This window comes from Mirounga leonina, unplaced genomic scaffold (assembly GCF_011800145.1).
Source record: "Mirounga leonina isolate KUSES-001 unplaced genomic scaffold, KU_Mleo_1.0 Mir_174, whole genome shotgun sequence".
Lineage (NCBI taxonomy): Eukaryota > Metazoa > Chordata > Mammalia > Carnivora > Phocidae > Mirounga > Mirounga leonina.
In genome coordinates this window covers 75,095,805-75,118,278 of record NW_023270451.1, presented here as the reverse complement: position 1 = coordinate 75,118,278, position 22,474 = coordinate 75,095,805, and the positions used below count along the sequence as shown (strand labels likewise).

The following is a 22,474-nucleotide window of genomic DNA, read 5'->3' as shown; positions in this document are numbered from 1 at the left end:
TCCGCACAAGCCGCGAGCGGTGGTGGAGAGAATGCCGCCCGGGGCATCGGGTATTGGGCACCAGGGCCCTGGGACCACGGTGGGCGCTACCGCTCAAGGGCTGCCTGCCTGGGCAGGGCACCTCGCCAGTCCCGGTCCCAGCCGTCTCGTGTATTAACCAGGGCGCGGCACGCTTCCCTCTGAGTTTCCCTCCGGGGCTCCCCTCTCCCGATGTCCGCGTTCGGGCCCCGCGCCCCGCGCCCCGCGCCCGGACGGGCGGCTCCTCGTCCCCTCCCTCAGTCCTCCTCTCCCGCAGCGCGACGCCTCAGGGCAGAGTTCAGGGTCGGCTCTGGCTCGTGCCCCCGATTTAGGAAAAGGCCAGGGGGCCTGGAGGGCGCGGGTTGGCAGAGGGGAGGCAGGGGGGGCGGAGGGAGGTGGCCTCTGATTGGTCGGGGAGGGGGAGTGGAGGCACGGAGTTTCCCACAATGCCCCGGTGCGGTGCAGCCGCGGATGGATGCTGCGGGAAGGGGCTGCCATTTGCTGCCCCTGCCAGCGGCGCGCGGACCTGCTCGCTCTCCTGCAGCGGCGGCCGCCGCCCGCGCCGTCAGCCGGCCCGGCCTCTGCCGCGCCGCCGCCTCGGCTCCCTCCGCGGCCGCCGGAGCGGTCGCCATGAACCCCAGCTCCTCGGCGGGAGAGGAGAAGGGGGCGACGGGCGGCGGCGGCGGCGGCGGCGGCAGCGGCGCCGGGAGCTGCTGCCTGGGCGCCGAGGGCGGCGCGGACCCGCGGGGCGCGGGGGCAGCGGCGGCGGCGGCGGCGGCGGCGGGGGCCGCTGCTCTGGAAGAGCCCGCGGCCGCCGGCCCGAAGGAGAAGGACGAGGCGCTGGAGGAGAAGCTGAGGAACTTAACTTTCCGGAAGCAGGTGTCTTACAGGTAGGCGCGGGAGCCGCGGCGGCGGGGAGGCAGGTGCCGCCGCGGGGCTGGGACCCGCGCTTGCCCCTCACGGAGGCGCTTCCCCGGAGTTGGGGGCACCTGGCGCGCTCTCCCTCTCGCTCGCTCGCTCGCTCGCTCTTCCCCTCTCCCCCTTGCGGGGAGATGTATTTTCCTCTCATCCCAGCATTCTGGGCTGGAGGGAAGCTAGGTGCGCCCGGTTTCCCTCTGGAACAGGGCAGAAGACTGGGGCCCCGAGGTCAGAACAACAACAAAATGCGTGTGTGCGCCGGAGCGGGGGCGGGGGGCGGTGCAGACACAGATGGAGATGCCTAGTTTTCTTGAGAGAAGTCTTCAAAGTTGTCCCCAAGCCGGTGTCATCTCTAACCACTCCCCCTACCTTCTGGATTTCCTTGGATGAACCTTTGGCACTAACTTGATAGTTGAGATCGCCCTACAGGCAGGATAGAACAGCACGGTCTGAAGAGAAATCCTTACGAAGTTGGCCCTGCACCGAAGTCACCCATGAAGGAAGGGTCGATGTGGATCGAAGTCTGTAGCTACCCGACTGGTTAGGGGGTTACCTGTACATATGCTCTCTTCCCCACCCCTGGGTGTGCCCAGCAGGAGGAGGTAGGGACCCACTGGCAAGCCAGGGGTGAGTGCGAGAATGGGACCACGCTTGGCCCTGAGGATGGATACATTTGTGAGACAAGGACAGTGTAGGGTAAATGGCCACCAAATTATGATAAAAGATTACCCCACATTGTCTCAGGATCTAAAAATAAGAAATGAGGATTCAGTAGGTTCTCCGCGGCTCCTCCCCACCCCTATCCCCAGGCAAGAATAAAGATTTTGAGAGGTTCAGAGAGTTTCAGAGATTACCCTTACTGCTTTGCTAGTTTTAAAGCCAAAAAAATACATAAGCATAGAATTACAAAAATTTGCACTTGCTAGGGCTCTGAGCATTTCTTGAAAAGGGGTCAGTAACAACATTATTGTGACCCTCTCCCTTGAGCCAGCAGTCCTTTCCAGAAGCCCATATGAAGTATTAAGCCTGCCCCACCATGTGCTGTTATGTAAGCAAAAGCAGATGACAGAGGTGTGTGGGTTTGTGAGGGTGTATGTTGTATTTATGGGGGCATGTGTGTGAATCACTGGGATCCCCGTAGGCATTGCCTGGACAGGAAGCCCCAGGCACTAGGGCATGGGCTCTGTGTCTAAGTGTTGGTTGTCTTCTAATGACTCGGAAACGGTCTTCCGGGTGAGGTTCTTGCTCCTGCATCCCTTGCGTGCATTTTGTTCGCTGTGCATTGAGGGAGTTTCCCACTTGACTTGCTCTTTTAGTTACTCACGTAGATCAGGATCAAATGAATCTTTCTCTTTATATTTTTTGGTTTCTAAAAATAGACAGGTGCTGGAGAGTGGGGTAGCTCTAGGGAGGTATGCTAGGACACGGGCAGTTCTACTTCCTAGTAATGATGGCCTGCCTGGCCCTTAGGGGAACAGGGACTACATTCAGCCTAATTTAGGAACTGTGAGTTGGTCGGCAGTTGATTACATTAAGCACATTGTGGGTCTGGGCTCCTGAGCTGAGAAACTCTCATGTGTTCCTGGTATTCATCAGACTCCTCACTACACTAGGTAGGGCTGCAAAGCCCAGGTTTGCAAGGGAAATCATTCCAGCTTGCCTCTTGGCGGGGGTCATCCTCTGAGTCTCTCTCCTGCACCTGGGTACTGTGTGAGTGGGACATGGCTTTCTGGATTTCATGCTCACACATGCATGTGTAAATGTGTGCACACACAAACGTAGACTTGGGCACAGCATTTTTTTTTTATAAAATAAAAATAATAATACTGCATGTGCCTTACAATCCATAGGGGTGAACCCCACTTTGTGAACATTTCCTTTTAAATAAAGCTTTACAATCTCCAATTCAGGGAACCACCTGGATCAGCATCACCTCAGGTGGCTGGTTAAAAATGCCTGCCGCCCCAGACTTACAAAATCAGTCTGTGGGTGGGAATTTTCAACAGCCTTCTCAAGAAATATTTAAGCACATTAATATCTGAGGATTGCTGCCCTGTTTTTTCCCAAAGGCTAAATAATTGATCTTTGAGCTCATAAATAGTGCCCAGCCAAACAAGGCCAGGTGGTCCCAAAGTCAGAGGAAAGAGTGAAAAGATAGGTGATATCATCTGGCCCACATTTGTCCTGGGTAACCCTCAGAGTGTCTCCATTTTGATTACTATTATTATTTTTTTTAGAGTCATGGTGAATGGCCTCCCCATTCGCCATGGCAGCCATTCCTGCTTGATTCAGATGTAGCTGGGGCCTTGACCATTTTGTTAGCGGGTTAATAAGTGGTCTGTGAGGAAAGTACGACTCTGGCCAGAGTTGGGCATTGGCTCCTCAGCGAGGACCACACCACCCCGCTCCTGGGGGCACCTGAGGACAGTGCCTGGTGGGAGTTTGTGGTGAGAGGTTGGGAATACCTCACAGGATGGAGCCTGAGCCAAGGGGTTCGGTTGGAGAGTGAAGTATGGATGCTTGTATAAGGGGGGGTCGTTTGAGGTGGGGAAGAGGAGATGTGCAGGTGGGTAAAAAATATCTTTTGAAGAACATGGGTATTTGCAGAATGACACTTGACAGGAAAGAAGAAGGGGGCTTGGGGAGAGGGTGTGCGTGTGCGTGTGCGTGTGTGTAGGGGGGTCTCATCTGCTCCTTCTGTTGCTAAGGAACATATAAGCTAGATTTTAAAAATAAATGAGGAGTGGGTGGGCATATGCAGTGACTCCTGTCTTTTTAGGAACTAGAGCCCTTTACAAAAAGCCTTTAAATAACCATTTCTGGAGGCAGATTATTCATTTTGCTTGACTTTTACTTTGTTAAGTAAAATAAACTCCTTTATATACCCCTAGATTTCCCCTCATTATCTTTTATTTTTTGGCTTTTTTTGGGGGGGGAGCCATTTTTCCCATGAGGAATTTTCCTTTATGTCAGATTCTGCTCCCCTAGAGCAAATAGTCTCTGTAGACTGTGAAGCTGAAGGTTTTAGAAGGCAGTGCAAGTGAGCTGGTACTTTTCTCTTAAAATTACTACTTCCTTTTTCTTTGCAAATTATGGTGCTGCAACATGATACATATGTGCCAACGACTATATAATGTGTAGGAACTGTTTTTTTTTTTTTTTTAACTGCTGTAAGAATTCCCATTTAAGTTAGTAAAAAAAAAAAGGCTTTCAGAAGTACACAGGGGAGGGGAAGGAGAGGGTAGCTGGTGTTTATTGTCTTCCGTGTACCAGGCACTGAAGTAACTATTTGTGCATATGCCATCCTATTTACTTGTCATGAGAGTCCTATGGTGTGATTATGGTTATTTCTATTTTATAGACAATGAACTTGAGGTATAGAGCTTGGATGAGAGGCAGACTGGAAACCCAGATCTGACTCTAAAGGGTTCTGTCTTTAGACCACATTCTGCTTCCCTAGACATTCATTTCAGGTTCGAAGTCTCTCCACAGACTTGTGTGGTGTGGAGTGTAAGTGTATGCATGTGTGTGTGTGTGTGTGTGCAGTGTGATCTGTCCTTTCACCTTCTCTGTAATACGCCATGGGTTATTATATATTATCGCTTACACTTGTTGGGTCGTATCACTCTGGCTATATAATTTTAAGGAATCCCTCCTCTATTTCAGAAATGAAAATGAATGTAAATGAATGATCACCAAAACATATATTAGTTTTGCTTCTTAGAACAAAACCACCTACATGACAACTGCCATCATTATGAAGATACCCATGTTAGAGTTTTATGTGCCTTTGAATAAAAATTACACAGATGTTATGTAGGTGAACCTAGATCCAGTGAAGAACTGGCCTGTGTGTACCTCTTTGAGCAGCCCAAAATAAACGATGGGGTGTGATTTCGCTGGTAAGAAGGTGTTCAACTACCATTACTTCTAAGATGCTGATAGTATGCTTCAGCATCTCTACTTTTACACCAGAATGATACTGCCAAACCCTCCTTACAGGGACATTTTGGTAAGAGATAGGAGCCAGCAGGAAGGATTAAAGTCCTTAGGTTAGACAACTCGGTAAAAAATGATTTATTATTCTTTGCAGGTTGATGATAAGAACATAGTATTTCCATTTTTGTTTTGTCCTGCAAAGCAAGATTATGTGATTATAAGAAAGACCAGTGGGATGTAGAAAGCCAAATAGGACTGCATGTGCCCTGTTTTTTTTGTTTTTTGCACAAGAATCCATTGTGTGGGGGGGAAGTTTGCTTCTCCTGGATTATCAGTGTGCAGCATCCTCCTTTGTAAATCAATTTTATTTCTTTTATGTTTTATACATTTGTTCACTATTTAGAGGCTTCAGGATCAGATGAAAACTTTGGTTCTAATTTAATGTTTCCTTCCTCAATAATTACTTAGGACTTGGCTAAGTGTTGATTTCCTCAATCAGGACACCAACTTGAACCATCGTCCAGAGTACTTAATCTGCTCTAGTTGATCTTCCAGAGGCTTGTTTTTTACCATGGGAGAGTGACAGCCTTGGACCCTGTGGCATCAGGGGGAGGAGGAGTTGAAGGGAGTTTTGCTGGTGTTCATTTCTGCTGTGGCAACGACAACAGTGCCTCATAGGGTCAAATTAAATTAGAGTAGAGCTAGCTCTTTGGAACATTTCACTCTCATTGAGAAATGAGGACTCCCAGTGAGGGCCCAGGCTGGCTACATCTTCCCTGTCCAACTGGGCTGGGCTCTGGGATACACATCCTTCAGGCAACCCTGAGTTGTTCTTGGAGTGGGCTCAGAGGCATTCACTGTGTGAGACTGGAAACATCTGGAAGGACCATTGCCTAGATGTTGACATGACATTTGCTTTCTTACTTGGGTTTATGTTGATAACACTGATCCTAATTACTTTTTCTGAGACCTTATAATTTTAGTTTTAGTTCTTAGACCTTATAATTTTAATTTTATTTTGGCATGCTCCAAATTAATGGTGGATAACTGGGGGATGAAGGTAAGGAGCGAAACAAAGTCTAAGCTGCAGGGTTCTTTCTTTTTTCTTTGAAATTTAATTTGCATGAAATAACTACAAAAATGGAGTAATTTCACATTGTTTGAACTGGCTGGAACTATTGAACTGTTGGAATTGTTTGAACTGGTTGGAATGCTCTGCCTATTGCAAAGCTTAACAAACCAATGCAATGTAGAAGAAGATTAAAGAAATTAAAAATGCCAAGTTATGTCTGCTTGCACATAATGCCCCCATAATTCCTCTCTGGCTTGTTTACTAGGCAAACTCCTTCTGAGGAGTAAGCTCCAAAGTGTCCACTTTCTGTGATAGGTGGTGGGTCTTCCCATGTCCTCACGTGGCACTTTCAAAAAGCTGTGTTCAGACTTCATTGTAATTTTCTGCTGTGGGAATTAGACTAGGATTTGAACCTGGTGCCTTCTAGCTGGTCTTGGGCATGTTATGTAACCCCTTTCAGGCTTGGCATGTTCATCTCTAAAATGGGGTAATCATAATACCTACCTACCTTTGAGGTTTGTGATGAGAATTGCACGAGTTACTTTATGGAGAGGACTCAGCACAGAGTTAACTTTTCCAGTTACTATTATTCCCTGCTAAGTAGTTAGCTCCTCTGAAGACGCCAATTGCACCTTGCCACTTGACTCTCTGAATCCTGTTCTTATTACTCAGTAGGTGTTGGACAAATATCTATTGGATGAAGGAATTTAATTGCCTTCTTTAAATAAACGACTTCTCTTACCATTCCCTGTCCGTCTCAGTTGTGATTTTCCTTTCTACTAAAAGAAAGGTTTGCTTTTTTCTCATTTACACTTTGTCCAACAGCCCAGAACTCTGTTTCTGTTTACAGCTTCCTGTGTGAGTACCTGCATCAGCCGTTTAGCCAGCTGTCGGAGGCTGGGGAGGGGCGGCGGGGCTCTGACTTAACCAGCTATTTGCAGCTTGTCAAAGAAAAGGCCTTAATTTGCCTTCTGAGCAGCACTAATTAGCTCTCTGGCTCTCTTTCTGTCTGTCTCATCCCTTTCCAAGGGGGCATCATTGATTTCCTCTCGGGGAATTTTTCCGTGGACTCCTTTTCCTGTGATTAGAACTAGGGACAGCAGAGAGATGGCTATCCCACGTTTCTGGAATTGGTCCTGACAGCTGCCTGGCCAGCCCCGGGTTGTGACTCCAGCGACCTCCGTGCTGTATTACCTCTCACTCTGTCCTTGCAGCTCACCTGATCGACTTTGGTGGAAAAGTTGTTTTAGGGAGAATTCCTTTGTCGACTTAGTGCCTCTGAGCTTTTGTTTTGTTTTTCACTCAACGCAATAACAAATCCTTCAAAAAAGCACCGGCTACTTTTTATTCACGTACATTTAGAACACTTGAAGGATGGCTGGTTAGTGTCCTGACAGCACAGCGTTCAAAGGGAGGGGGCGTGAGCACTGCTCTGGTCTTCTAGAGAAAAAGCAAATCGTCAGGTGTGTGTGCACTGGCTGAGGGAGGGGGCTTGCTTGGGCAGAGGTGGGAAGAAGGGCCTTCACAGATGAATTTTCTTGGTCTGTCCTTCCAGCCCTGGGGTTTTATGAGCCTTTGAAATGGATCAGATACTGTTTTTTAAAGGCAACAGCTTTCTGACAGGGGCTTCTGTAGTCCTTAACCTCCCTGCATTTTGCGTTAAGTGGAGATTTGCTGGTAGATTTACAGATTCATAAATAATGCTCTGATAAGAACCAATTCTGATTTAAGCTATAACATTAATGGTCTGACTTGCTGGATGGAGTAGGGAAACAATCAAAGCTTAAAATAGTAAGAATTAAACGGCAACCAAATCTCATTGTTCTTACTCTCCAATGTCATGAGAGACACGTGGAATTGTGGTTAACAGCCCTGACTCCAGAGCCCTACTACTGGGGTTCAATTCTCCATCTGTCTCTGCCTGCTGTGTGACCTCAGGCAAGTTACTTAATCTCTCTGTGCCTTAATTTCCTCCTCTATAAAATAGCAGTGATAGGAGTACCCCAGCCTGTGGGATTGTTGGAAGGTTGATACTCATAATGTTCCTCGTCACAAAGTAAGCTATGAGTGTTTGTTTGAGTGGTGTCTTTCATACTTAAGTCCAATTGAGGAGATTTGTTTTTTATTCTTCAAAATGTTGAACATTTAGTTTAGTTTTAGAAGTTTTAGAAAACATTTAGAAGTTTTGGCATTCACCAGGTATAGAATAGGTACTTTGCCTTTCACAACTTACTAAAAATGAGTTGACTCTTAACCAGAGGGTGTGGAGGGGACCAAGCTGCCTCCGAGTGCTGTGGAAGTTGGAGTAGGAAGGAAGACAAGGTCAGAGAAGATGGGCATGGGGAGTGTGCAGAACCACAGTGCCCCATACCCCTAAACCAGTCGTTTGGGAACAGGAAGCCAGACATGGAGTATTGGGTAACAGCAGTCTGAGAGCTTCAAGTGTCAGGAGTAGATAAGTAGATAAAGACAGAGGTCCTAGAAATAGAGTTGTCACAGGGACTGCAGGACAGAGGTTATTTCTCTGCTGGCCTGGCTCAATGGTGTCCGCTTTGTGTGTCCAGACAATGGCCAGCTGCCCTGTCCTGGCAATCAGAGAAAAAGCTTCTCAGGTGTTACCTGTCCTGGATTATTTCAGAAATGGAAGGCTCAGCCTTCTGGGATGTGCTGTCTGTTTTCTCAACTAGGCCAAACAACAGAATTTACTTTTTAAAATTGTAGGTGATTATTAAATATTTGTTGAACAAATAGAACTGGCTCAGGACTGTGGAATAAGTACTGAGGAAGTTAATTCATTTTTTTTTTTTTTTCCTATAAAAGGCAAAGGAAAGGCAGTTTGGTTGCTTTTGTGTATCATGTAGATTTTCAGGAAATAGCCAGAAAATAGACTCCTTGAAAAATCCAAAGTACATTTTTAAAATATGTCATTCCTTTGTATGTCAGCAAGATGTTAAAAATCCTATGGAAAAATACATTTTTGTTTTAAAAACACTTGAAAGCAATTTGTTTAAAGATGAAAGGGGGCTTTATATAAGCTTATGCGGAAGCAGTTGGAAAGGGTTCCGTGTATCACTTTGGAGACTAACTTCTGGAGCCTTCTTCAAACTGAAAGGACTGTGTTTTCATCACTGTCCTTATGTATGTAACCGGGTTTGAGGCAGTCTCTCTCTGAGACGGAGAGCATTCCCTGTAGGGGTTTTTGAGAAAAGAGCCTGATTTAAAACGGTTTCTTCCTTTTAAATCGGCCCCCTCTCCATGCAAAGACTAAGCTATGGCATATTTTTGTCTCTGTCCAACTGAAGCACTGTCCTCAGCATCTAAAGTAAGACAGGAAGTGGAAAAACCTTGAACCCCAGCAGCCTCAGAGCATGATCTTCCCTGGCAGAGGGAACACCCATGGGGCCGCTGAGCCTTCCTGGTCTACCCTGCCTTTTCTCACAGGGGCCCCAAACAAACAGACACCACTTGTCCCATCCTTCCCAGTGGCCTCGAAAAGACCATTCCCCCGAGGCAGCAAAGACAGCCCACGGACTTGCAAAGCTTTCGTGCAGCGCAGCTAAGAGAAGAAACAAGCTCTTCTTAGGGTTCAGACTTGGACTGCAAGTATTAATTTACTTAACTACCTACTTGTGACTATTAGTCAGTATAAGGTACCGATTTTATTGTTTACTCGCTGCCAAGAGCTGCTAAACATTTTATAGATCGTATTTCATTTACACCTCATTGAAGTCTGAACTGTTATTACTTCCATTTTACAGATAAGGTATCGAGGCTTAGAGTTTAACCAAGTTGCCTGAGGTCACAAAGCTAGTGAGATGGTAAAGATCCATGCCCTTATTTGCCTATTGCTTTCCTAATGCAGTTTTTCACTCTGGTTCTTCTTTTACCCTTTCCCGCTCCCTGTGTGCCAAAAGCCCTATTTTCACCATCTGATGGTTTATTAGACTCACGGTCTCCTGAGAGGAGAGACCCGTGGGACCCATCACTTTGGTGGGTCCAGCCAGTCCTGAGTAGTGGTGTGGAGAGGTGTGTTTTTAAGGCTCTTAAAAACGAAGATAAAATGCTGTACATGGCTAGCAGGACATAGAGACAGGCTGATGGGCCGACAGAGCAGGAATTCCTTTCCTGCGGACTCAGCTCTGCGAAGAGCTCTGTGCTACCGGCAACTATAGGGGGACCGAGATTGAGCTTTCCTTGGTGGCTCTTTCTACAACTATATGAATTTTCCATTGCCTGAGACGGGGGAATAAATCCAGGTTCCTGGGGCAGGGAAGTGATTTGCAGGGATGATAGCCCCGTACGTGCGCCCTCCTTCAAATCCTACTTCCAGTACAAGACGTTGTGACTTTTTGGAAGCAGAGTGGGACTTGAGGGGATTGGTTAACGCTACAACGGCTTGGGGTCCAGCAAAGAAGTTAGCACTGATTTATGTGGACCTTCTGGGGTTGAAATGGCACAGAAGCACCATTGGATTTTGTTTTATATGTAAGTATTCTTAGGAGACTTGAGTCTTCACCTTTAACTGGAGGGCCTATTCAGGCGGTAAGTACTTGCAGGATAAGTTTATTCAGAACAACACCCTTCAGAATTCATAAGTATTTGCATGTGTGCTGTTATACTCACCTAGAAAGTTCCAAAGGATGATTTTTAAAAACCTGAGTCATTCTTTCCCGTTTGAAGAAAACCTTCAGAATTTCTTAGCAAAATAAATCTCTAGTTCAAAAATAGACGACAAAGCTATTTAAAGATTAAAACAGAAGCTTTCTATGAGCCAGTGTGGAATTATAACAAAATCTAAGGGATTTTTTTTTTTAAAGACAGATTTCTGGAGATTTCTTACACTGTTAATACTGACTAAATTTAAGCCCTTATAATAAAAATGTGTGTGGCGCTCTTCGGGCTTTACCATTTATAAACTGCTTTCATGTACTTGATCTAATTTTACTCTCAGAACAATCTTAGGCAACAGGTGGAGTAGGTACTGGTTTCACAGCCGTTGTACATTTCAGGAAATAGGCATGACTGCTAACCGAGGATCCCAAAGCCACGGGCCAGTGAGGGGCACTGCCAGGCTTAGGCTGGCTTTTGGATGTGAAGTCCCACGTTCTTTTCACTTCGGGGTGCTGCTTCCGTGCACCACTCTCTGGGAAGGTCGACAGCAACATCTCCCTTTGGTTAATTTTATTTACTTGAATTTATCTCCGTTGTTCATCACAACGGGCAAAGTTGGAATCGGTTGCTGGGTGGCTTATCACATCCATATCGCATCGACAAGGAGGATGATCTCATTGTCAACCTCATTTACTCTTTCCATAGATTCAAAAACGTGAAACCACCAGTAGAATGGTTTATGTTTAACACTCCTTCTACTGGGGGGTGGGGCTGGGAAGAGGAATATTCAGTTTCTTCCTTTGCATTAGTTGCTAAGCAGAAGCCATTTCATTGTAAAGGAGATTCAGCTCGAGCAATGACATAGGTCTTCCAAGAATACTATTTCGTTTTTACAGCAACCGCATTTCACGTCTCCATGTAGCGTATGCTCCTGTGGCTTGGGGATCTTAAGGGGAGAAGTGGGCACCTCAACACATTTGTTGAATATGAGGAGGAAATTCCATATAGCTGATCACCAAAAAACCAAACCCCCTTGATCTGTGACTAAGATTGCGCAACACCCACAAGCTCCTTGCACTTTTAAGGATTTGAAAGTGTCTCCAGAAAACACGACTGCCAAACAGGTATGCTTTTGAGGGCGTATTTGACGTTAACTGAGACCATCTCCATGGAATGTTCTGGATAATTTAGAATTCGAAGTTTTTGGAGTAACATGACATAGAATGTAATTTGGTTGCAGCGAAAAGTTGGATCGTGGACAAGATTTCATTGTATTGAGATTTTGCTGGCAACTGAAGGCTCTTAAAAATGAAGATAAAATACTGTACATGGCTAGCATAAGTCTGGGAGTTTAATCGTCAAAAAGCATATGAGTATAGAGGAAGGCATGTATCTAAGACATGGATGTGTGTGATTCTTCTATAGTAATGTGTGTAGAAGAGGAGATTGTCAAATTTCAGAGCTGTCAGGTGATATATTTTTTTCTGCTTGCACTATCATTAATTTTGAAGGCTGCATGATCCATGTGTGGAAGCCCATGGCCCTGCTTTTCCAGGCATTTCTGTCATTTCTGCCCTAGCTTATATGGACTGTTGTGAAATTTATGTGTATCTAGACAAATACATTTTCTTTAGCAAACTGCTTCATGGGAATTTTTAAGGGAGCAAATTTGTTGTTTTCTAAGTGTGCACTGCACACCACCACTCCCCCAGTCCCCTCCCCAAGCCATTTGAGAGAAAATATCTCTTTCCCGGAGCAGATGGGATGCTTGGAAGCTGGTCTTTAACTTCCAGTAAATTGCCCTCCCATTTATGGCAAAGTACCTCTTCCAGGAACTAAAAGTAATGTTCAGAAGAAATAATACATGGATGAATCCACAAATGGCAAACAGTTATTCCCACTGTGGTGTGGGTTCATTAGTATAGTTGTTTTTAGCGTCTCTCCAGCAATTAGTGCTTCTCATACGTTTCATTGTGCACTTTTTACAATTACTTAAAAGGGCTTTAGTGAAGCAGTTCTGGTGTTAGAGGAAATTGTTATCTACATGGGGAAATCAAGTCAAGAGGTCTGGAAAGGAGAGGACGTCTCCCCTGGCATGAAGACACAGAAGGGTAAGAGCCTCCGTGTCTTTCAGAAAAAGCACTTCTGAGGTGCTCGGTGGTGTGTCCTCAGCATTACTAATATTAATATTACCAATAGCAACAATAACATTTATTGAAGTCTTATTATATGTGCTGGGACTGTGCGAAATGATTTGTATACTTTATTCCAGTTAATTCTTACAATGACTTTATGAGGTAGGTGCTATTACCATTTACAGTTTTACAGAAGAGGAAACTGAGGCACAAGGTAATGAAGTACCATCTCAGGACCTCACAGCTAGCAAGCAATGGAGCCAGGATTTGAATGTCAGGAGAACTCGTTGGCCAGTGTCCTTAAACATTGCTGTGTGCTATATCCCAGTATGAATGTATAGATATACCCTGTTTTCCTTGTGGGAATCACCTCTCTCCTGTTGTGTTCAGGCCTGTGGGATTGTACATCAAGGTACCTGGCTCTGCACGAGGGAGGCCAGTGAGGTCTTTGGAAGCTGTCATGGCTGGTTTCCTCTTACCGCACTGATGGTATCTTAGGGCATATGACCTGAGTCTGGACATTCAGACTCTTTTGGATTTGACCTCTTAAAGGCTGTCAAAGGGAGTGCCAGTTTGTTCATATCCATTAGCAGTTCCCTGGTAGGACCATTCCTGCTGCCCTTGCTGCTGTCCATTCCAAGCATGGATCCACTAGCCTTTCGATTAAATTGTGAACAATCCAACATCTTCCCAATGAACTTCCTCTTTGTTTAAGTTAAAAAAAAAAAACAAAAACCTAACTGATAAAGTGTCATTGGCAAATGGTCCCCCAGCAGAGGCTGGTGAATGTCTTCCATGTCAGGAGTTCTTGGCTACATTAGGGAGAGTGATGTACCATCTAATTGTTGTAAAGTTTTTGTTATAGGGAAAAATAAGGTATTACCATTTAATGAATATTTAGCATGACTTAGGTACTTTGTGCCTCCTGTTTTGTTGTTCTCTTATTTAATTATTATAACTGTCTGAAATAGTTATTTCTATTTTAGAAATGAGGACACTGAATCTCACAGAGGGAAGTAATTTGCTTCAAGTCGAAGAGGTATTAGTTGATGGGATCAGGATTCAGACTCAGTTCTAAGTCACCCAAGGCTTAATATTTTTCCCCATGATCCTATGCTGCTTCCATGTTGAGGCTAAACCTGACTCCTTTATTTTTTGCCTACTGGCATTATATTTGCATTTCTGGGGGATATTCAGATTAACCCTTCCCTTTTTTTCTATATGATAGGTCTTCAAGTATGTGAAGTCAGGTATCACATTTCTCTGTAGCCCTCTGTTTCTTTAGACTAAAGCATCTCCACTTTTATTCTTCAGTTAATCCCTTATCTAAAGGTGATTGCAAAGCCACTGTTCTGTCTGTCCCTAATTGGACAGCATCCTGGTTTATCCGTGGCTTTCTTCATAAGAATTGAGCAGTAAATTAAAAATGTGGTCTAACCAGGGCCACCACCAGCACATGTGGTGTCTTTGTTCAAATTAGAAACAGGTTCCAAGTCTAAATGACAAGTTAATAAAAATCCTCCCTTACTCCTGAGCTCGGTCAGCCCCAGAGCCAGGATTTAGCATGTGGTGGCTAGCACTTAGGGGTGGGTTTCAGTCTCCACATGCCTTCCTCCTCTGGGTGTCCTAATGCAGGGCACAACCTCTGTGTATATGGGTATGGCTCTAGGGACTTAGCTTCCTTGCTATGGCCTTTGGCTGCCGTGAGTATATGGATTCGCATGGGTTCAGGACAATTGCTATTAAACTTGTTCCAAAAGCCAAATATCCAGGTTGCCAATTCGATAATTTACTGATGAAATTTCCAATACCTTGCTTAGTTTGCAGCCATTTCACTTCAGGTTTGTCATTTCCGTTTGGCTAAATGTTTATTTGGCATGTTTCATATTTATTTCAGACACCAAGCACTTCTAGAATGTTCCAGATTCCTTTTCCTTTTCTCTCTCCCTCCCTCCCTGAGTCCCTTTCTCTCTTCTTTCCTAAATAAGAAATGTCAAGCTCTCTCTTAAGAACTATTTACTATTATCTCTATTTTTCAGGCTTATGTCTGCATCGCCCTCCCCTTGACCCTGCTGCTGATGGAGAAATGCCTGTGGTCAACCCTTCTAAAACTGGCTTAAGCTATTTGTCTGTGAGGTTTTGGTGAACTTTTTTTTTTTTTTTAAAGATTTTATTTGTTTATTTGACAGAGAGAGAGGGAGGAAGGGAGCACACAAGCAGGGGGAGTGGCAGGCAGAGGGAGAGGGAGAAGCAGACTCCCCGCTGAGCAGAGAGCCTGATGTGGGGCTCGATCCCAGGACCCTGGGATCATGACCTGAGCTGAAGACAGAGGCTTAACTGACAGAGCCACCCAAGTGCCCTTGGTGAACTTTCTTTTAGTGCTTTGACACAGAGCTTATAAAGAAATCCATCTGTGCTTTGACTAAATCTCTAATTGGTGGCCAAAAAATTATTTATTTGTCCAGAGGATAGCATTTTACTGTTTCAGATACGAGGGCTGCCCAATACAGTAGACACTAACCGCATGTGCCTAGCAGAAGAAATTAAATACATTAAATTTGAAATCCAATTCTTTAGTCACACTAGCCACACATTAAGTGCTTAAAAGCCACGGTGACTAGTAGGCACCATAGTGAACAGCACATTTTTGTCACTGAAGACAGGTCTATTGAACAGTGCTTCTTTAAGAGATTAGTGTCAAGACACTGATTTATCAAACCCCTAGAAACGTCTAGCCAGTCATCCCTAAAAGACAACGTTGAATGATACAGTTCTTGAATTAAGAAGTCCAGTTCTCTAATTACGAAGTTATACTTCAGAGGTGTAAGTAGGAAGAAGAGAACATTGAAGGCAGGGGAAAGAGGAAAGTCATTCTGGGTGTTCTCTGTCATTTTGCTTGTCACATGTTTCTCTCCTCCTCACTACAGTAGTGACTGATTTCCATACGGGTAAGGACAGGAAATTTGTCCTCTTTTTTCTTTGTAAGCTTCATCCTCCTGCAAATTGCCAGAAATACAGAGCTCTGTGCAGGAGGGAACAAGTTCTGTGGCTTTTGGGTGGACTGGCTGTCCTGCCATCAAGAATACTTAGCTCAGGGGCGCCTGGGTGGCTCAGTCGTCTGCCTTCGGCTCAGGTCATGATCCCAGGGTCCTGGGATCGAGCCCCGCATTGGGCTCCCTGCTCCACGGGAAACCTGCTTCTCCCTCTCCCCCTCCCCCTGCTTGTGTTCCCTCTCTCGCTGTGTCTCCCTTAAATCTTAAAAAAAAGATTTTTTTTAAATCTTAAAAAAAAGAATACTTAGCTCAGCTTGTAGTTGTATTTGGAGCCAGAGTGAAGGGTGGGGGAAGAGCATCACTGCTTCTCCATCAGGAGATTCCTGAAATTTGGCAAGGCATGTCCAAGATTCAGGGTATGAACTTGGAATACGGATGTGTAGCTTCAGGTTCTGGGTCACAGGAATTGCTTATTATGCTCCCTGTTTTATTCTTAACATTAGTTCTCATCATGTTCAATAAATATTTATTGTCATTTGCCAGGGAGGCATGGACGTGAATACATGGACTTGAACCTTTAATTGTGGCTCACCTGGTTCTTACAGGAAAGACCTTAGGAGACTAGGAAAAGAGCTTCAAGGACAAAGCAAAAACCCCAGGAGACTCCTTGTGTGTTTGGTGGATTCTCTCTGGTGCTTTGAACTGCCAATATTGCACACAAGGGTGTTCTAAAAATAACCTGAGTAATGTGCATCCTCAGCTGAAGGGAGTGAGATAATTTGTGAGGATGATGAGAAATGGAAAAGAAGAGAAGCTTTAGAACATGAGAAATGAAATACATGAATCTCCCTGGTCTCTGAGGCTCTCCCACGCATCAAGTGCTTTCTTTGAAGTCTTGATATTGAAAATCAGGAAAAAAGTACTAAGAAAAGGCATCAAGGGGAGAATCATTGGGTTTTCTCACCTATGTTTTATAACAAGAGCAGTTCCCTGGACAAAAACTTACCCATTTTATAGGAATAGTTATGGAATATTCCCATGCTATATGCACAAAGCACTATTCAAGCCTTTGCTGAGGAATCCAGAGCCGAATAATATATGATTTCTACCTTAAAGTTGATTCAAACTGATTATAACTTATTGGGGAAATAAATAAAAAATGTGTTGTGTGCCTACTGTGTGCCAGATACTATGCTAAGTGCTAGAAATAAAAGAGATGTAAGAAGTTCTGTTATCAAGAATTTGTGGTCTAGTGAGGGAGACGCAGGGAATTGACCTGTAACAATACAGAGTGGTAAGTACAAGATGGAGGGATGGTCAGGGGGCCCCAGAGGAAGGGGACCTACATCAGATGGAAGAGTGGAAAAAGATCTTCTAGAGCAGAAAACGGTTAAACATGCCTTCAAGATGGAAGAGGGGATGGCTAAGTGAATTTGTTCATATCCCTGATTCAATGGAGGAAACATACCCTTAAGTTCCAAATGGAAAACTAGGAGCAGAGTTTTGGAACACATTCCATTTGCTTCTGCTCTCTTTTCAACAGCCCCTGAAATCAGCCATTTGAATTTTCTGAAATGGAAGCTTTCAATAGGCTCCGCTACCTGGGAATCCACACATGAAGGATCTTTACTAGGAGTTGTATCTACTCTGTACCTCTTAGACGTCAGCAGCTTGAACAAAGGTGAACAGCAGGTATAAAGTGATGTACGTGATCATTTCTGGGTTGTAGAAACACCAGAGAGGGGGAGAGAAGTTAGTTCTGTTTGGGAGTTTTCTTGAAACAGTCGCTTTGAAGGATTGGTAGGATTCCAACAAGAGAAGAGAGGGCACAAGGAGGGAAGGTATGGAAAACAAGCAGGGCAGAGGGACTGTATGAGAAAGGACTTGGGGGGTGGAAATGAATAAGGTACTGGGGCAGCCATGTGAATTGTGGGATAATTTTGCTTTGAGCGTGGAGATACATCGTGAAAGGTGAGGCAAGAAGAGCAACTTCAGTGCTCATTACAGGAAGCCTGAATGCCATCAGAAGGATTTGAATTTTGTAGTTAACAGAGAGCCTTTGGAGGTTTTGGGGCAGAGAGGTGAGGCTACAAATGTGGAAAAGTCCTTGTTCTTCTTGGATCCATTGCTAATTCCTCTTTCTGGAGACACTGTTATTTCTGCAAAAGCCATTGTGGGGAAAGTGACACCTGTCCTCTCCTGGGTCATGAAACCTTCCCGAGTGGACAAGAGCTTCCCTCCCTCCCTCAGGGCATGAAGAGGGAAGGGAGATCCCTGTTCTCTCTGCAGTGGCCATAGTGGCTGAGAGCCATGCTCCTCTCATGCCTCTGGAACAATAGGAAGGAGGAAGGAGGACACGAGGAAGGAGGGTGAATCCCAAATCCATGAAAATCTGGGAAAGATTGAGTAAGGAGAATGTGAGATGTACTCAGAGCCTGAAACTGAAACTCATTTTTACATCAAGTCATGTAAATAAGTAGTTAGATTTGATGTCGTTAGTTAATACTGTAGCTAGACAATATTGTCCTAAGTTCTATCCAGGTAAACCATAGTGAAAATTTGGGAGTTTAGGGTGTCTTAGAGCTGGGAACTTTCTTTTTTTCTTGCAAGATTTTATTTAAATTCTAGTTAGTTAACATATAGTGCAGTATTAGTTTCAGGGGTAGAATTTGGTGATTCATCATTTGCATATAACACCCAGCGCTCATCACAATGAGTGCCCTCCTTAAACCCCATCTCCCCACCCACCTTCCTTGGGAACTTTCTTCCTAATCTGCTTGGAGAAACTCCCCAGATCACATCACTGAAATTTTGTTAATGAAGTAGAAAGTTTTTTTTTTTCCAGATTCCAATACCTAGAAAGTACTGAACAAATTAATAGAGAAATATATGTTCTGAATTTATTAGAAAATAGTAGTTGAGCAGCTTAAACATTGTTCGCTGTCAGAGGACTGTCACTGTCTAACACTATTACGTGAATAGGGATTGGCTGGACCAGTTGATAGAAATACAGATAATTTTGCAGCCAGGAAAGACTTGCTTTCAGCTGCAAACTGCACACTCTTTTTAGACCTAATCTTCAGTAAATGGAGCGCAGCATTGTGGTGGGAAGTCAGTGTGACCCATTCTGTCCCCTGGCTTTCATGCCTGCTCCTGAAGGATTAGGACGATGCCCAGTTCATTCTCTGCATTATGTACGTTGCATTTCAAGGCCTAAGAGGTGGCCCACACTCTGCATTCTGGAAAATCATCATTTTTCTCATATAAATGGAAAATAGAGAAAAATTGGGTAGAAGAGAGAGCAACTTGGAGCTCAAAGCAATATTAACATGCAGGAAGGAGTAGGAGCTTGGGTCAAGGCCACCCAGAGTGATGAGTGGTAGTAGTCGTGGGCCCACAGCCCCACGTGACCTGTCTGATGTGGGGACGCAGCCTGCAAACTAATTTCAGGCTTAAGATGAGAAAACTCTCTGTCTACCTTTCAACAAACCCACTTGTTAATAAAGTAGAGACTACCAAACAATGTCATAATTGGATTTGATAATAGTAAACTCTAAGATGCAGAATTTTGTATTCCTTTCCATGTTACTCAGGGAAGCCACTTTTGTTTTAAATGAAAAAAAAAGTGACCCTCAGGTTTTTTTTCCCCAATAGCCTTCTTTCAAAAATGTTTGTTCTTCACTGTCCTAAATCGACAAAGGTATAAATAAAATTAGAAAATAAGTCTGTTAATGTGTCATTGTTTATCCCTGTTGGCAAATACTGCTACGGTGTGTGCGTGTGTGTGTGTTCGAAAATGGGGTTACCTTGTTTGTGTGTCGCTTGCTAGCCCTAGGAGAGGTCTCACTCTCTCTGAAGTCCGGTGTCCTCATCTGAAAAATGAGGCTGGTGATACCTACTGCACAGTATGATGGTGGAGATTGCACGGAATGACATAAGCACTTTGTAGACTTTGTAGATTGTAAACCCTGTCCAAACGCAAGATATGACCATGCTACCACCATGCTAAATCATGTGTGTGCCATCTGCCATGGAATGACGTGAAGACCTTGTGAACTTCTCAGGGTAATTACATTTCTTCACGACAGCTCTGGAACATAGGTTTGCCAATGGTACACATCGTTTTGGAGATGTGCTAATGCAGGTGTGTGAGGATTAGCCAACTTTTTGTTTTAGTTTTTGAATACAATATTTATTTAAATCAAAGTAGTACGTAAGTGTAGCTTAATGCCTAGCTCATAGTTAACTGGAACTGACTTTTGTTTTCTTTTGTAAATATAACATTTATTTAAATCAAGGTAAGTATGTAAGTATAGCTTAATGCATAGTTCGTAGTTAACTAGCGCAGGCTTATAACAAATCAGTGATTCCCTTCTCTGTGTTTCTCCCATCAACTCCCATTTCCCCAGAGCTGCTGTGACGGGTTAGCTGTTTCTTCTGGATTCCACATTTCTGTTTATAAATGATGTGTTCTTGTAATCTCTCTCAACTGTTTCCTATGAGAAGGTGAGGATTTCATTCTCTTTTGTCCCGTCTGCATGCACCTCTTCTTTCATCTTTCCAGTGTGCTCAGATCACAATTTTATTTAAATTGGTCATAAATGTTTCTGTTATTGACTTTGTAAATCTTTTGTATGTCTGAGCCATCCGGTGTGCTACTGAAGACATTTCCTTCCTTGTATTATTGGTCTCATTTAAAAAATATATTTTTAGGGCGCCTGGGTGGCTCAGTTGGTTAAGCGACTGCCTTCGGCTCAGGTCATGATCCCGGGGTCCTGGGATCGAGTCCCACATCGGGCTCCCGGCTCGACGGGGAGCCTGCTTCTCCTTCTGACCCTCTCCTCTCTCATGCTGTTTCTCTCTTGCTCGCTCTCTAATAAATAAATAAATAAAATCTTTAAAAATATATATATATATTTTTATGTGGACTAGTTTCTAATTCTTCCACACACTTCTTAAAAGAACCATCCATCTTCTGTGGCGTTTATGCATAGCAAGTAATGTATTGGTTTCCTTGTTTCTGAGTAGACAGCTGTCCTGGTTCCCTCCCACCCCCCCCTTTCTGGGCTGGTGGGTACCACAGCGATCTTTCATTCCCATTTTCTGAATTTCCTAGATTCCTTCTTTGGTTTATGCCTCATTTGGTGGAGCATACAACAATTTCAAGAGCACCAGGACCCACCACATTCTTGGATAAGCTTCTTTCCCATCATATTTTTATTTATTTCTTTATTTTTTATTTATTTTTTTTCCCCATCATATTTTTAGATGACCAACTGGAAAAAAGGTTCCCAGGAGGTGGCTTCCTCGGACAGGGTGCATAGGAGGTAGATATTTTGAGTCCTTTCATGTCTGAGAATACCTTCTTTTTTTTTTGCCCTCACTCTTGATCAAGAGTTTTTCAGGGTATGGAGTTCTAGATCAGAAATAATTTTACCTCAGAGTGGTGAGGGCGTTTCTGGGTTGCTGCTCTGCTTCCAAGAGTTGCAGCTGAGAAGTCCAAATCCACCTGGTTCTCAATAACTTTGGTGGGTGGTTTTTTTTCATGCTGTATGGGTTTAATTTTTTTTCTCTTTATAGTTAAAGAGAATATATGCCTTAACATAGGTGTATATATTCATGGTGTGGGAACTTTTTAGATCTCTTCAATCTGAAAACTTTTAGTTTTAAGCAATTTTCTGGTGTTATTTTCCCCTTTATCTACTGGTTTTCTCTGGAATTTATATTATATAGCTTCTTGTATCTACTGGAATAGTCCCCTAATTTTCTTTTCTATTAAAAGTTCTCCTTTCCTTTTATCTGCCCTCTGGGGGATTTCCTCATGTATTTTCCATCCTTTTATTGGATTTTTAATTTTTTGTGATCCTACTTGTAATTTCTAAGAGTTCTTTCTTATTTTCCAGAGTTCTTTTTTTTTAATAGTACTCTTCTTGTTTCATGGTTTTAATATCTTCTTTTATTTCTCTGAGGATATTAATGATAATTTTTGGACATTTTCTTTGGTCTATATTAACTCTGTTTTCTTTTTCAAAAAAAAAATTATCTTTCTTTTTATGTTAGTACCTTCTTTTCATGTTGGGGTTTCTATTCAAATATCTGATGATCCATCCATATTTAAGGGAGAGGCCCCAAAAGGCTGCATGTAAGCTCGGTGTGCACATGTATGTCACTTGTGAGACCACTAAGCTTCACTATGGAGTGATTGGTTGGGGATGTGGTTTGCTTTACTGGGAAAATCCTAAACATTAATGTTTTCTGTTCAGTTCTCTGAGGAGAATGCCCTACTTTCCTTTTAAGAGGTTTACACCTGTTACTTCTCTGGGGCTGGAACTTTTACTAATCAGTGTATAGATTTTTGGTGGATCTCTCAGCCCTCAGTGGAGGCGCTCAGGCTCAAACCCAGGTGTGGTTGGTGTCTCTGGGTCTCTCTGGCTTGGTCTCTTTAGGAATTAAGTCTCCAGCCTTCTGGCTTTGTGTGGCAGGAGTAGCCGCCAGGCTGCTGAGGATGGGGCTCTAAGGAGTCTCTGTAAAGCCTTTAGCTCACTTTCAGGCCCCTCCCCCAGCCTCACCTTCCACTGTACCTCACGTCTCTAATCCAGAGCTTTTCTGTACTTGATTGGGGGGGGGGAGGGGAGAGAATCCACCTCTCATTTGCTTCTCCCTCTTTGATATACTTAATTTCCAGCATCTTCTGTCCTGCCTGCACTCAATCACCTCTACGCAGTTCACTCTCCAGCTTCCAAATATCTTGTTGTTATCCCTTTTGCTGGCATCCTGCCTGTTTTCTT

The 22,474-nt window shown here is 44.0% G+C and overlaps 1 protein-coding gene across 1 annotated transcript in view; it reads left to right on the top strand.

The window, feature by feature from the left end:
• The first annotated feature begins 489 nt into the window (after positions 1–489).
• DGKI (diacylglycerol kinase iota) overlaps positions 490–22,474 on the top strand; it is a 428,452-nt gene continuing 406,467 nt past the window's right edge. Inside the window, exon 1 of the mRNA XM_035021183.1 lies at positions 490–908. Within this exon, the coding sequence (XP_034877074.1) occupies positions 490–908 (419 nt within the window). The remainder of the gene's footprint in view (positions 909–22,474) is intronic.